Source organism: Apodemus sylvaticus, chromosome 3 (assembly GCF_947179515.1).
Source record: "Apodemus sylvaticus chromosome 3, mApoSyl1.1, whole genome shotgun sequence".
NCBI classification, from domain to species: Eukaryota; Metazoa; Chordata; class Mammalia; order Rodentia; family Muridae; genus Apodemus; species Apodemus sylvaticus.
The window spans coordinates 4,755,136-4,771,158 of NC_067474.1; the positions used below are offsets into that span (position 1 = coordinate 4,755,136).

General features: G+C 41.7%; 1 protein-coding gene across 1 annotated transcript in view; it reads right to left on the reverse strand.

Annotated features, from left to right (window-relative positions):
• Positions 1-298: 298 nt before the first annotated feature.
• Positions 299-16,023, reverse strand: part of Ly96 (lymphocyte antigen 96) — a 28,145-nt gene continuing 12,420 nt past the window's right edge. Inside the window, exons 4-6 of the mRNA XM_052175910.1 lie at positions 14,823-14,951; positions 4,109-4,161; positions 299-597 (exon numbers count right to left, since the gene is read on the reverse strand). Coding sequence (XP_052031870.1) covers positions 499-597; positions 4,109-4,161; positions 14,823-14,951 — 281 coding nt within the window. The 3' untranslated portion in view covers positions 299-498. The remainder of the gene's footprint in view (positions 598-4,108; positions 4,162-14,822; positions 14,952-16,023) is intronic.

Here is a 16,023-nt window from a genome sequence, read left to right on the forward strand (position 1 = left end):
GTAGCATCTATGAAACCATTTATTTAATTCCCTACACTGAAAAACATAAATAAATAAATATAATGCAAAAAAATCTTCCCTGATGTTATATCTGTATTTTTACATTTCCCAGTACCTGCTTAAAATAGACACTAAGATCTTTAAAATACAAGCAACACTTCTGATTTGTAATCTCAGCACCCAAGAGGCTAAGGCAGAAGTGTAAGGAATTCAAGACCATCTTGAACTACACGGTGAGAACCTGACTCAAAGAGAAAATAAAAGGAGGAAGAGGAGCAGGAGGAAGAGTAGCAATAGCTGCCACTGGACACCATGGTGTACACCTTTAATTCCATCGCTTGGGAGACAGAGGCAGGCAAATCTGAGTTCCATACCAACCAGGGCTCACACATATACTAAAATAAATGATAAATAGGAAATTTTTCCAAAGAAAAACAGAATACTGCATATACATGTTAAACAGTGTATATGTATGTGTGTATATATACACAACATATTCTAATTGACATGACGGTGATGAATGATGGTAAAATTCAAACAGAAGAGCTTTTCTTCAGTATCCCCAGCAATGGCTTCAGCAACACATCTGTAATGGCCCTAAAATGAAGAATAATAAAAACAAGAAACACTAAATGTTAGGTGCCACTATGTCAAAGGTCTATGTAAGACTATTATTTTTTTCTTTCTTTTTGTTTTGTTTTGAGATAGGGTTTCTTTATGTAGCCTTGGCTGGCCTAGAACTTACTACGTATGCCAGGCTGGCCTCGAACTCACAGAGATCCATCTGCCTCAAGCTCCTAAGATGGAAGGCATGAGCTAAGGACTTTTTTCTTATCAGTAGATACCATTGGAATTGAACTGGTAATTTCCTTGTGGTAAGAGTTCCTGCTTTCTTTTTTTTCTTTTTTTTTTCTTTGTTTTTCTTTTTTTCTTCCTTCCTTCCTTCCTTCCTTCCTTCCTTCCTTCCTTCCTTTCTTTCTTTCTTTCTTTCTTTCTTTCTTTCTTTCTTTCTTTCTTTTTTTTTTTTTTTTTCTGAGACAGGGTTTCCCTGTGTAGCCCTGGCTGTCCTGGAACTCACTCTGTAGACCAAGCTAGCCTCAAACTCAGAAATCCCTGCCTCTGCCTCCCAAGTGCTGAGATTAAAAGCATGCACCATCGCCGCCGCCACCACCCAGCGAGCACCTGCTTTCTTAGTTTTCCAGTAAGATGAAATCTTTGTGTGTGTGTGTGTGTGTGTGTGTGTGTGTGTGTGTGTGCGTGCGCGCGCGCACTCGTACATGACTAAGCATTCCTCATCATTCAGGTAGAGGTCAGAGGACAATTTATAGGTATCAAATCTGTCCTCCTGCCCTGTGAACCCCAGGCAAAAAACTCACTTCACCTTGGAAGTAAGCACCATTATGCACAGACATCATATTTTTCTCTGAATAATTTTTAATTCAGTGAGCAGAGAATCCATTTTTTTCCAATTAGAAAACAACAATATTTATAATAGCCTACAAGGGTGCAAGGGAGATGGTTGAGAGGACACTCTCTGCACAAATCTCCAGAATCTACATAAATGTCTATCAACCCTAGCATGTCAGTGTGCAGAAGAGTGTTGGAGTGTTAGGGCTGACCATGAGCCTAGCTCCAAACTCAGTAAGAAACCCAGACTCTTGGCCTGGCCATGGTGCTGTGCCAAGGGCAGGTAGATCTCTGAGTTCAAGGTCAGTGTGTTTCAGGACTGCACAAGAGAAACCCTATCCTGAAAAGCCAAAGCAGAGGGGGGGAGAGAGAGAGAGAGAGAGAGAGAGAGGAGATAGATAGGAGGGGGGGTGGGGAGGGGACGGGCAGGGAGGAGAGGAAAGGAGAGGGGAGCAGAGGGGAGAGAAAAAAGGGATGGTGAGAGAGGGAAGGAAGGAAGGAAGGAAGGAAGGAGGAAGGAAGGAAGGAAGGAAGGAAGGAAGGAAGGAAGGAAGGAAGGAAGGAAGGAAGGAAGGAGAAGAAAGAAAGAAAGAAAGAAAGAAAGAAAGAAAGAAAGAAAGAAAGAAAGAAAGAAAGAAAGAAAGAAAGAAAAAACCTGTCTCAATGGATTAAGGCTGAGAGTAATAGAGCAAGATACCAGAAAATGTCTTCTGCTCATCTGCACACACATAGTTCACTGTGCAAACATGCACACACATACACTTAAATGAAGAAAATTAATTTTTTAAGGTATTTTAAGACCACATTTCTCTATGTAGCTCTGGCTGTCCTAGAATTCTCTGTAGACCAGGCTGGCCTTGAACCCAGAGATCCTCCTACCTTTGCCTCCTGAGTGCTGGGATCAAAGCCATGCACCATTATGCCCATCAATTAAATTTTTTTTAAAACTTATCAAAAGTAAAAACCAAAAGCAAAATCATTACCAAACATGGTGCCACAAGCTTGTAATTCCAGCAAACAGGAAGTTTAGGCATTCAAGGCTGGCCTCAAACATATTAAGACTCTGCCTCAAATAAACAAAAAGCTGGGGGGGGGGGCACACCTTTAATCCCAGCACTTGGGAGGCAGAGGCAGGCAAAGCCAGCCTGGTCTACAGAGTGAGTTCTGGGACAGCCAGGGCTACACAGACCCTGTCTTGAAAAACACCACACACACAAAAGAAAGGTACTCTTTGAGTCCATAATTATTTTTATAAAAGCATAAATGTCTGTGATAGTTTATATATGCTAGGCCCAGGGAGTGGCACTATTAGAAGGTGTGGCCTTGTTGGAGTAGGTGTGTCACTGTGGGCATAGGCTTAGGACCCTCACCCTAGCCACCTAGAAGTCAAACTTCCACTAGCAGCCTCCAGATAAAGATGTAGAACCGTCCGCTTGCCTGCACCATGCCTGCCTGCACGCAGCCCTGCTTCCCCCTTGAGGATAATGAACGGAAGCTCTGAACCTGTAAGCCAGTCCTAATTAAATGTTGTCCTTATAAGAGCTGCCTTGGTCATGGTCTCTGTTCACAGCAGTAAAACGCTAAGACAATGCCCAAGCAAAGTGCCCACGAAAACAAATGTTAAACAAAAATAAGCTTATAAGTTATTAAGCTTATAAGTGATTTTTAAAAAAGATGTGTTTATTTTTATTTTATGCATGTGAGTATTTTTCCCTTATGTATATATGTGTCCCGTGTGTATTCAGTGACCCAGGAGGCCAAAAGAAGGCACCAGGTTCCCTGGATCTGTAGTGACAGTTGTGAGGCACTAATGTGGGAGCTAGGAAATGAACTTAGGTAATCTTAGAAAGCAATAAGTGCTCTTGACCACTGGGCCATCTCTCTAGTCCCTAAATCTACGTGATTTTTATTCTAAACAATTATACAACATATTAGCATAACACAAAGTGTGTTAACTATTCAAGTATTAACTATTAACTAATGAGGTTGACTTATCCATGGTCCTTGGCTAATACATTCATAAGAAGACCATCATATGGTAATGAGTTCTTATTACGTTAGGTATGTATGTTAAAGGGAAACAATGACAAGAAAAAGAGCTATCTTATATGTGATTTCCATATGCTCTACAATAGAAAAAAAACCAAAATACCTAAAACCAAAACTCTTGATTTAACTAACTTAATCTTAATTTAATTTAAATAAATCTTAATTTAAATAACTACTCTTGACTGTGCTCACACTACCTTGAACATGTCCAGTATCAATCTTTAAAGTGATAAATTGCTTGTTTTCAATCTTGACACATGTGGTTTGAATAAGAATGACCATCAGAGACTCATAGATTTGAATGCTTGGTCACCAGGGAGTAGCACTATTAGAAGGTGTGGCTTTGTGGGAGAAAGTGTGTCACTATGGAGGCAGGCTTCAAGGTTTCAGCCCAATATCACCCTCTCCCTGCCCCTCCAGGCTCCTTCTCCAGCACCAAGTCTGCCTGTGTGCTGCTGTGCTACCTGCCATGATGATTATGAACTAAACCTCTAGACCTATAAGCCAGCCGCAATGAAAATCTTCCTTTATAAGTGTTTTCATGGTCATGGTATCTTATTACAGAACCCATGTTTCTGTTACAACAGGTTACATGCAACATGTTACAACATACAAAACATTAAGAAAGCATAAAATAGTTCTTGAATAATACCTTAGGAAATAGTATTCCCTCAAAGGAAAATGGTACTGATGTATTCACAGTCTCTGAAAACAAAACACAAACATTATTAGTACTTTTAGGTGTTTTTTTTTTAAATATGGAGTCTAGTTTTTGGAAATTTCCTTACTAATATCAGAAGCATTTTTGAGGGAAAATATGGAGAAATGACCCCCATACTCTACCTAGCCACATCCTCAGTGCTCCCAGCAATCAGGAGCAGAGGTAGGTGGATCTCGTTAGTTTGAGGCCAGCTTGGTCTTCCTATTGAGCTCAAGGCCAGCCAGGGCTACATCGTAAGAGCCTGTCTCCAAAAGAGAGAGACACAGAGGAAGGAAGAAGGAAGGAAGGAAGGAAGGAAGGAAGGAAGGAAGGAAGGAAGGAAGGAAGGAAGGAAGGAAGGAAGGAAGGAAGGAATGAAGGAAGGAAGGAAGGAAGGGAGGGAGGGAGGAAAGAGTGCAGTGGTAAAGACAGTGAAGATTAAGACGGTGTAGACAGTGTTACGCTGGCAATGCTGGCATCCCTTCCACCAGGTTCAGGTTTCAGGGTTGCCACATACTGCAGCACATGGCTGCCAGCTCCGGTGAGTTGGGCATGCCCCACTCCTGACCCTGCAGAGCATCCATCCCTGATTCTGGTCCTCCCTGTGCCCAGAAACCAGCAGCAGCAGCAGCAGCGGGTGACAGGTGCTAATTCATGGAACTGAGAAGGAAAGTGCCCATGTAGGTCTCCAAGAGCCAGCAGACTGCAGTGAGCAGGAAACAACGGAACCACCCAGCGGGGACGATGGGCACACACACCATCCTCTCCTCAAGTTTTACTTATAAAACTCTCTGGAAAAATTAGTAGAAATGTCGTGAGTGCAATCACAAACCACTAAGCTCCAACCATAAAATGCTTCTGTGCTCGGGTGTCATTGGGAAGCCAACGGCTGCTCATGTGTAAAGGAAAGAAGAAATGGTGTGGCTGAGACCTGGGGGCTTGAGAAGAAAATTGGGAGGGACAGCTAGGGTTTTGTCCTACAGGAGCACTTAGCAGATCAGGCAAGAGTCTCAGCCTCTTCCATTGGCCAAGCCTCTTTGTTACAGAGCTGTCTGCCTTGGACAGAGCCTGTCCTGGGCAGTTGTCTCCCTTTGTGTTGATAGAGAATTAGCTAGCAATTAGCTAGCCTCCTCTAAGTTCACTGAAGAAGCCAGAAAATATCCAAGCTGGGTCAGAGGAAAGAAAAACAGAAGCCCCTCTCTGGTCCCCCTGTCTTCTTCTAAAAAGGTTCCACACCCATTTCCAGTGGTTCCAGACCAGCTCTCTTAGCAACACTGCAGGTGGCAGGAACCAAATCTCAGATGGTACTATAAGCTGAATAACATCTCCCAAAAACATATGTGGTCATTTTAATTTCAAGGAATGATGAGCTTAACCTAATCCAGAGCAAGGTGTCCACAAATCAAATTAACATGAGGTCACTGAGGTGGGCCCAAAAGCCCATAGGCTGGTCTTTATTTTAAAAGCGCGTGGGGGCAGGGAAACAGACAAAAGGAAGCCGATGTGAGGGGCTAAGAAGGAAATGGTTGTCTGTGAATTAAGGAGCACCTAAGGCTACCAGAAACTGGGAGAGTAGGCAGGAATAGATCCCCCGGAAACCTCTGAAGGACCGTGGCCCTGAGGGACCTGACAGCAGACTTCTGCCCTCTGAATCGGTATTATTCTAAGCAACCAATTAGTGGCACTTAGCTATAGCTATAGCAGCATCCTTACACCCAGTATTACAGTAATAAGGCCAGAAGACTTGTTGAGTTTCAGATACCTTGAAATAGACATTTATTATACATAAAAGTGGGTTGTTTTTTTTTAAATAACAAGGGAAGAAGGTGTAAAAAAGTCATAAGATTGTGAGTAATCGACATCTCCAGGTCCTGCAAGAGGCAAGAGGGGCTTCCAGGCGGCCAGCAGGGAGAAGTCGGTGTGCTCCAGCGGGCCCCAGCAGGAGCCTTATGCAATACCCATCAAAATCCCAACTCAATTCTTCACAGAGTTAGAAAGAGCAATTATCAAATTCATCTGGAACAACAAAAAACCCAGGATAGCTAAAACTATTCTCAGCAACAAAAGAAATTCTGGGGGAATCAGTATCCCTGACCTCAAGCAATACTACAGAGCAATAGTGTTAAAAACTGCATGGTATTGGTACAGTGACAGGCAGGAGGATCAATGGAACAGGATTGAAGATCCAGAAATGAACCCACACACCTATGGCCACTTGATCCTCGACAAAGAGGCTGAAAACATCCAATGGAAAAAAGATAGCCTTTTCAACAAATGGTGCTGGTTCAACTGGAGGGCAGCATGCAGAAGAATGGGAATTGATCCATCCTTGTCTCCTTGTACTAAGCTCAACTCCAAATGGATCAAGGACCTCCACATAAAGCCAGACACTCTGAAGCTAATAGAAAAGAAACTGGGGAAGACCCTTGAGGACATCGGTACAGGGAGAAAGTTTAAGAACAGAACACCAATAGCGTATGCTCTAAGAGCAAGAATTGACAAATGGGACCTCATAAGGTTACAGAGTTTCTGTAAAGCAAAGGACACCATCAAGAGGACAGATCGGCAACCTGCTTTGGGATCTGAACAGCCTGGGCCAGAGCACTCGGTCTCCAGGAAGTGCGGGAGACCTGGTGTGCACCAAGAGGCAGTCTGGGAGCTCACAGCACAGCTTGCTCCTGTGGCACGGAGCTTAGGTACCAGTCCTGAGGCCTCTGGCAGGAGCCCTCAGATCTCTCCGCTTCCGGATCCAGATCAGCCTGGGCGGCAACACCACATCTCCAGGTCCTGCAAGAGGCAAGAGGGGCTTCCGGGCGGACAGCGGGGAGAAGTCGGTGTGCTCCAGTGAAACCAGCAGGCCCCAGCAGGAGCCTTCAGGTACCTGCTTTGGGATCTGAACAGCCTGGGCAACAGCACCCTGTCTCCAGGCAGTGCATTAGGTAAGCTGTGCACCAGAGGCCACCTGGGAAGGGGCAGCTTGCACTGGTGAGTCCAGCATTGACAAGACCAACTAACACCAGTGAGAACTAGATGGCAAAAGGCAAAGGCAGGAACGTCACTAACAGAAATCAAGTCAATATGGAAACATCTGAACCCAATTCTCCTTTACCAGCATGTCCTGGATACCCAATCACACCAGTAAAACAAGATTTGGATTTAAAATCACTGCTCATGATGCTGGTACAGGAACACATGAAGGATATACTTAAAGAAATTCAGGAGAAAATGGATCAAAAGTTAGAAGCCCTTGCGAGGGAAATACAAAAATCATTGAAAGAAATCCAGGAGAATACAAAAGCCAATAATGAGGAAACGCAAAAAACACTTAAAGAAATACAGGAGAACTTTGGTCAACAGGCTGAGGTCATGAAAGAGGAAACACAAAAATCTCTTAAAGAATTACAGGAAAGCACAAACAAGCAAGTGAAGGAGCTAAGCAAAACCATCCAGGATCTAAAATCAGAAGTAGAAACAACTAAGAAAACTCAAAGGGAGACAACTTTGGAGATAGAAAGCCTTGGGAAGAAATCAGGGGACATAGATGCAAATATCAACAACAGAATACAAGAGATAGAAGAAAGATGCTGAAGATACCATAGAAACCATGGACGCAACAGTTAAAGAAAATGCAAAATGCAAAAAGCTTGTAACCCAAAATATCCAGGAAATCCAGGACACAATGAGAAGACCAAACCTAAGGATTATAGGCATAAATGAGAGTGAAGATTTACAACTTAAAGGGCCAGCAAATATCTTCAATAAAATTATGGAAGAAAACTTCCCTAACCTAAAGAGAGAGAAGCCTACAGAACTCCAAACAGACTGAACCAGAACAGAAATACTTCCGGTCACATAATAATCAAAACACCAAATGTACTAAACAAAGAAAGAATATTAAAGGCAGTAAGAGAAAAAGGCCAAGTAACATATAAAGGAAGACCTATCAGAATCACAGCAGACTTTTCACCTGAGACTATGAAGGATAGAAGATCCTGGGCAGATCTCATGCAGACTCTAAGAGAACACAAATGCCAGCCAAGACTACTATATCCAGCAAAACTCTCAATCACCGTAGATGGAGAAACTAAGATATTTCATGACAAAACCAAGTTTACCCAATATCTATCCACAAACCCAGCCCTACAAAGGATAATAGGAGGAAAACACCAATACAAGGAGGGAAACTTCACCCTGGAAACAGCAAGATAGTAACCTTTCATCAAACTCAAAAGAAGTTAACCAATCAAATTTAAAAAATAACGTCAAAAATGACAGGAAGTAACAATCACTATTCCTTAATATCTCTTAACATCAATGGACTCAATGCCCCAATAAAAAGACATAGACTAACAGACTGGATAAGGAAACAGGACCCTACATTTTGCTGCTTACAGGAAACACACCTCAGGGTCAAAGACGAACACTACCTTAGAGTAAAAAGCTGGAAGACAATTTTACAAGCAAATGGTCTCAGGAAACAAGCTGGAGTAGCCATTTTAATATCAGATAAAATTGACTTTCAACCCAAAGTAATCAAAAGAGACACTGAGGGACACTTCTTGCTGGTCAAAGGAAAAATACAACAAGAAGAACTCTCAATCCTGAACATCTGTGCTCCAAATGCAAGGGCACCCTCTTTCGTAAAAGAAACTTTATTAAGGCTCAAAGCACACATTGCACCTAACACAATAATTGTGGGTGACTTCAACACTGCACTTTCCTCAATGGACCGATCAGGAAAACAGAAACTAAACAGGGACACAATGAAACTAATTGAAGCTTTGGACCAATTAGATTTAACAGATATATATAGAACATTCTATCCTAAAGCAAAAGAATATACCTTTTTCTCAGCACCTCATGGTACCTTCTCCAAAATCGACCATATAATTGGTCACAAGACAGACCTCAACAAATATAAGAAGATCGAACTAATCCCATGCCTCCTATCAGATCACTATGGAGTAAAAGTGGTCTTCAATAACAACAGAAAACCCACATACACGTGGAAACTGAACAATATTCTACTCAATGATACCTTGGTCAAGGAAGAAATAAAGAAAGAAATTAAAGACTTTTTAGAACACAATGAAAATGAAGACACAACATACCCAAATCTATAGGACACAATGAAAGCAGTGCTAAGAGGAAAACTCATAGCCCTGAGTGCCTCCAAAAAGAAAATGGAGAGAGCATACATTACCAGCTTAATGACACACCTGAAAGCCCTGGAACAAAAAGAAGCTATTTCACCCAGGAGGAGTAGAAGGCAGGAAATCATCAAACTCAGGGCCAAAATCAATCAAGTAGAAACAAAGAGAACCATACAAAGAATCAACAAAACCAGGAGCTGGTTCTTTGAGAAAATCAACAAGATAGATAAACCCTTAGCCAGACTGACCAAAGGGCACAGAGAAAGTATCCAAATTAACAAACTTAGAAATGAAAAGGGAGATATAACAACAGAAACTGAGGAAATCCAAAAAGTCATCACATCCTACTACAAGAGCCTGTACTCAACACAACTGGAGAATCTGGAGGAAATGGACAATTTCCTTGACAGATACCAAATACCAAAATTAAATCAGGACCAAATAGATTATCTAAAGAGTCCCATAACCCCTAAAGAAATAGAAGGAGTCATAGAAAGTCTTCCAACCAAAAAAAGCACAGGACCAGATGGTTTCAGTGCAGAATTCTATCAGACCTTCAAAGAAGAGTTAACACCAATACTCTTCAAACAATTCCACAAAATAGAAACAGAAGGAGCACTACCCAATTCCTTCTACGAAGCCACAATTATGCTGATAGCAAAACCACACAAAGATCCAACAAAGAAAGAGAACTTCAGACCAATTTCCCTTATGAACATCGATGTAAAAATACTCAATAAAATTCTTGCCAACCAAATCCAAGAACACATAAAAACGATCATCCACCATGATCAAGTAGGCTTTATCCCAGGAATACAGGGTTGGTTCAATATACGGAAATCCATCAATGCAATCCACTACATAAACAAACTCAAAGAAAAAAACCACATGGTCATTTCATTGGATGCTGAAAAAGCATTTGACAAAATTCAGCATCCTTCATGCTTAAAGTCTTGGAAAGAACAGGAATTCAAGGACCATACCTAAACAGAGTAAAAGCAATATACAGCAAACCGGTAGCCAGCATCAAACTAAATGGAGAGAAACTTGAAGCAATCCCACTAAAATCAGGGACTAGACAGGGCTGCCCCCTTTCTCCTTATCTTTTCAACATTGTACTTGAGATACTAGCTCGGGCAATTCGACAACATAAGGAGGTCAAAGGGATACAAATTGGAAAGGAAGAAGTCAAACTATCATTATTTGCAGATGACATGATAGTCTACCTAAGTGACCGAAAAAACTCCACTAGAGAACTCCTACAGCTGATAAACAACTTCAGCAAAGTGGCAGGTTATAAAATCAATTCAAGCAAATCAGTGGCCTTCCTATACTCAAAGGATAAGCAGGCTGAGAAAGAAATTAGGGAAATGACATCCTTCACAATAGCCACAAACAGTATAAAGTACCTTGGGTGACTCTTACCAAACATGTGAAAGATCTGTATGACAAGAACTTCAAGACTCTGAAGAAGGAAATGGAAGAAGACCTCAAAAAATGGGAAAACCTCCCATGCTCATGAATCAGTAGAATCAATATAGTTAAAATGGCCATTTTGCCAAAAGCAATATACAGATTCAACGTAATACCCATCAAAATCCCAACTCAATTCTTCACAGAGTTAGAAAGAGCAATTATCAAATTCATCTGGAACAACAAAAAACCCAGGATAGCTAAAACTATTCTCAGCAACAAAAGAAAGTCTGGGGGAATCAGTATCCCTGACCTCAAGCAATACTACAGAGCAATAGTTAAAAAAAAAACCAGGCACTGTACCTGCCTGGTACAGTGACAGGCAGGAGGATCAATGGAACAGGATTGAAGATCCAGAAATGAACCCACACACCTATGGCCACTTGATCCTCGACAAAGAGGCTGAAAACATCCAATGGAAAAAAGATAGCCTTTTCAACAAATGGTGCTGGTTCAACTGGAGGGCAGCATGCAGAAGAATGCGAATTGATCCATCCTTGTCTCTTTGCACTAAGCTCAAATCCAAATGGATCAAGGACCTCCACATAAAGCCAGGCTCTCTGGAGCTAATAGAAAAGAACCTGGGGAAGACCCTTGAGTACATCGGGACAGGGAGAAAGTTTCTGAACAGAACACCAATAGCGTATGCTCTAAGATCAAGAATTGACAAATGGGACCTCATAAAATTACAAAGTTTCTGTAAGGCAAAGGACACCATCAAGAGGACAAATCGGCAACCAACAAATTGGGAAAAGATCTTCACCAATCCTACATCAGATAGAGGGCTAATATCCAATATATATAAAGAACTCAAGAAGTTAGACTCCAGAAAACCAAACAACCCTATTAAAAAATGGGGTACAGAGTTAAACAAAGAATTCTCACCTGAAGAACTTCGGATGGCAGAGAAACATCTTAAAAAATGCTCAACTTCATTAGTCATTAGGGAAATGCAAATCAAAACAACCCTGAGATTTCACCTTACACCAGTCAGAATGGCTAAGATTAAAAATTCAGGAGACAGCAGGTATTGGAGAGGGTGTGGAGAAAGAGGAACACTCCTCCACTGCTGGTGGGGTTGCAAATTGGTACAACCACTCTGGAAATCAGTCTGGCGGTTCCTCCGAAAACTGGGCACCTCACTTCCAGAAGATCCTGCTATACCACTCCTGGGCATATACCCAGAGGATTCCCCACCATGTAATAAGGATACATGCTCTACTATGTTCATAGCAGCCCTATTTATAATTGCCAGATGCTGGAAAGAACCCAGGTATCCCTCAACAGAAGAGTGGATGCAAAAAATGTGGTATATCTACACAATGGAATACTATTCAGCCATTAGAAACAATGAATTCATGAAATTCTTAGGCAAATGAATGGAGCTAGAGAACATCATATTAAGTGAGGTAACCCAGACTCAAAAGGTGAATCATGGTATTCACTCACTAATAAGTGGATATTAACCTAGAAAACTGGGAATACCCAAAACATAATCCACACATCAAATGAGGTACAAGAAGAAAGGAGGAGTGGCCCCTTGTTCTAGAAAGACTCAGTGAAGCAGTATTCCGCAAAACCAGAACGGGGAAGTGGGAGGGGGTGGGTGGGAGGACAGGGGGAGAGAAGGGGGCTTACGGGACTTTCGGGGAGTGGGGGGGCTAGAAAAGGGGAAATCATTTGTAATGTAAATAAAAAATATATCGAATAAATAAATAAAAAAAGAATAAATTTATTTTAAAAAAAAGATTGTGAGTAATCTTTACTTTTACTTATCATATTTTCTTAATATCATATTGTAAAGATGTAACAACAAAATGGAAAGTTACTTTTAAAAATAGACACATGGAACTTGAAATTTTTAATCTCTGGCTTCTAAGGATCCCTTCGATGTGTGGCTTTGTTTTGTTTTGTTTGTTATTCAGGCCTTACTTGATGTGCATTGGGGTTTGCCCTGCGTGCATGTCTGTGTGAGGGTCCCATACCACTGGAACTGGAGTTACAGACAGGAGTGAACTGTGATGTGGCTGCTGAGTTGAACCCAGGTCTCTGGAAGAGCAGCCAATGCTCTTATCCACTGAGCCATCGCCATCACCCCCACCCACATCTGTGCTTTTTAGATCTGTCCCAAGCTCTGGGCCCACATGCTCAGATGCCAGATGGACATGTTTATTTGAATGTTCCAAAATTATCTTGAGCTCAACATGCCCAAATGAGAACTTGTTATCTTTCTCTGTTAAAATCTGTCCCTTCTCTGATACATATCTCCTTAGACAATACACTTTGAGATGTCAAATCGCCAGCCCTCAAGTGGTTCTTGGTGTTACCTAATCTTTGCCTGCTACAGTAACCATCTTAGGAGGCCCTGCCATTTCCTTTAAGTCTTTCCTGCATGCATTTCCACCACCTCATCTCTGAGCCCAGGGACGCTATGTTTGAATCCCTAATGGTCTCTCATAACCTCCTGGGTGTTCTTCCTTTGAAGCAAGTTGTTTGCCACAGCCACCTCCTGACATAAGAACACTATGTACTTACAAAAATGGAACTCTCAGTGGGTCACCACTTCCAACTTACCACTACAGACCGACCTTCCAGGCCTGACTTACATCCTCCCCCCACCCCCTTCTGTCAGCTCGTCATTGGCAGCAATCCCTCACAAGCATATTGTGCTCCAGAACAAAGAGAAAAGAGACAGAAACCACTCTCCAAGCGTGGCTGGATGGACTTCCATCAGTTCTACGCTCTCCACAGAATGTTCCTCCTCACCCTCTGATGTCCTCAGATTAAACATGCTACTAAACTTCTCTGAATATTTATGTGTATCTTCCTGTCACCAGCATTAGACAACTACATAGGTAAAACCAACAGCATATTCCCATTTGTGGCCTTCCTCTGTAAATTGTCTTTTCTAGGACACAGAGAGGTTTTAAAGAAGGATCCATGACCACCCAACTTCACATCCCCAGGACCAAATTCATGGACAGTTCAGATTATGTTCAACAGATATTTTTTTTTCAAAGAATGGAGAAAGGGTAATCAGGCAGGCTACACTGATTCTACCACATCTTAGATATCAAGAAAATGAAACAGAAAATTTTAATAGAATGTCAATAGAATCCCACAGAGTATGTAGAATCATTATAAAATCAAGGGGCTAGAGAGACAGTGCAACAGTTAAGGCCACTGGTTCTCTTTCAGGGGACCCAGGTTCAATTCCCAGCACCAACACACTGATTCACAAGCATCTGCAACTCCAGCTTCAAAGGATCCCGCACTTTCCTGTAGCCTACGCAGGTACCAGGCAAACACATGGTACACAGACATACAGTATACAGACATGCATCTAGGCAAGCACCCAATCTCAGAGGTAGGCCCTCCCACAAAAACCTACATCCAGATATGGTGGTACATGCCTTTAATCCCAGCACCCTGGAAACAAAGGCAAGCATGTGAGTTCTGGGGCAGCCTGGTCTACATAGTGAGTTCCAGAACAGCCTGGGCCACATTGAAAGACCCTATCTGAAAAATATGAACAACTAAAGAAGAGAGATGGAGGCCTGAAGATTAGGAAATTCAAAGCCAGTCTTGACTGCATAAAGAATTTGATACCATCTAGGGCTAAAGTGGCATTCTGACCCAAAAAGCCATTATGATGGTAGTAGTAACAACAACTCCAGGATTCAAATAAAGAGAAGAAATTATTAAAGAAACCAACACAAACAAGTGCAGAGCAAACTCAGAAAAGTGCATGCTGAGAGCTATACATTCGATATTTTTTTTTAAAAAAGACATCCATAGCCAAGAGTAAATGTGAAATCTTCATCTGAAAAGGTGAAAATGTAATGTTCCTTCAAATACATCCATGATGCACTATGTGGACACAGGCCTGTAAAATATTTATGCTTCAAAGAACCAAACTTTGGAGAGAACCCAAGCATTATTATCAGTAAGGAAGCTTCATGTTTGTAGGGTTTCCTTGTCCTAACAGCCTCATAAAGAATGATGGTCTTGTCTACGAGTAGTACAAGTCAAAAGCTTACCTCCTTTCAGAGCTCTGCAAAAAGAATAATCATCGTCATATCCATGGCAAACAACTTCCTTACGCTTCGGCAACTCTATGGAGTTGACATTGATGAATAGGTTGAAATATAAATTTTTTAAGTTTCCTCCTTAGAAAGAAAAAAAAAATATCCCGTTGAATCCCTCCAGTAAGTAATATGTTCTTTGATACAGAGTATTTATTGTGCCCTTAGTGGGCACCACGGGCTTCTTTCCTAGGATGCTTCATTTGATCCTCACAGCTGTCTATAAAGTGTTAATATCCTTATTCCAAAGATAAAATTAAAGTTCTAAGAAGGTAACTTTGTAGCCAAATTGAATGTTCTACAATGACAGCTATGTACGCCCCCCCCAAAAAACACAAAAAACAGAAAAACAGAAATACTCAGAACTTGATCATGAAAACTTCCAAAGTTGTAAGATTTTTTTTGGTTCTCATAAGCTTACCCAGAAAACTCAAAGGACAGGAAGAAACTGGGAATAATAAGTTTATCAGCTTTTGGAGTTTGGATGAATATTTTCTAAAAACAGAATTAAAGACCAAGTGTGGTGGCATATGCATTTAATTCCAGCATTCAAGAGACATAGGTAGGCAGATCTCTCTGAATTCATGGCCAGCCTCATCTACATAAAGAAACCCTGGCTCAAAAATAATAAATAAAAATGTATGTGCTAGGACTTGAAACCAGATCCTCTGCAAGAGCAGCTAATGCACTTAACCACTGAATAATCTCGCCAGCCCCTACTGATTTATTTTTAAGTCTTTCTATGTCGGCCTGTCTGAGAGTGTTCCTGTGTGTGTGCAGGTGTCCACAGACACCTGAGCAAATCAGACCCTGGAGATGGAGCTACAAGAGGCTGTGAGCTGCGCCAAGTGGGTGTTAGGAACTGAACTCTGTCACATGGAAGAGCTGCAAGCGCTCGTAGTTGTTATGCCACACCTCCAGCACCGCGGAAACACTTAGGACAGGCAACCTTCATACTGAGGAGCCCTCACCGACTTAGCTGAGAACTCCTCTCAGGTACATTCTGATGACTGTCCTCAGTCTCTTACATTTCCCTTTTCTTTTTCGGTTGCTTAGTTGATAGGCTAAGTTGGTGGGTGTGATTTACGATTCTTTTTGAGTTTGAAACATGGCCTCACCAGATTGTACAAACCAGCCTCAAGCTCATGAATTCAAA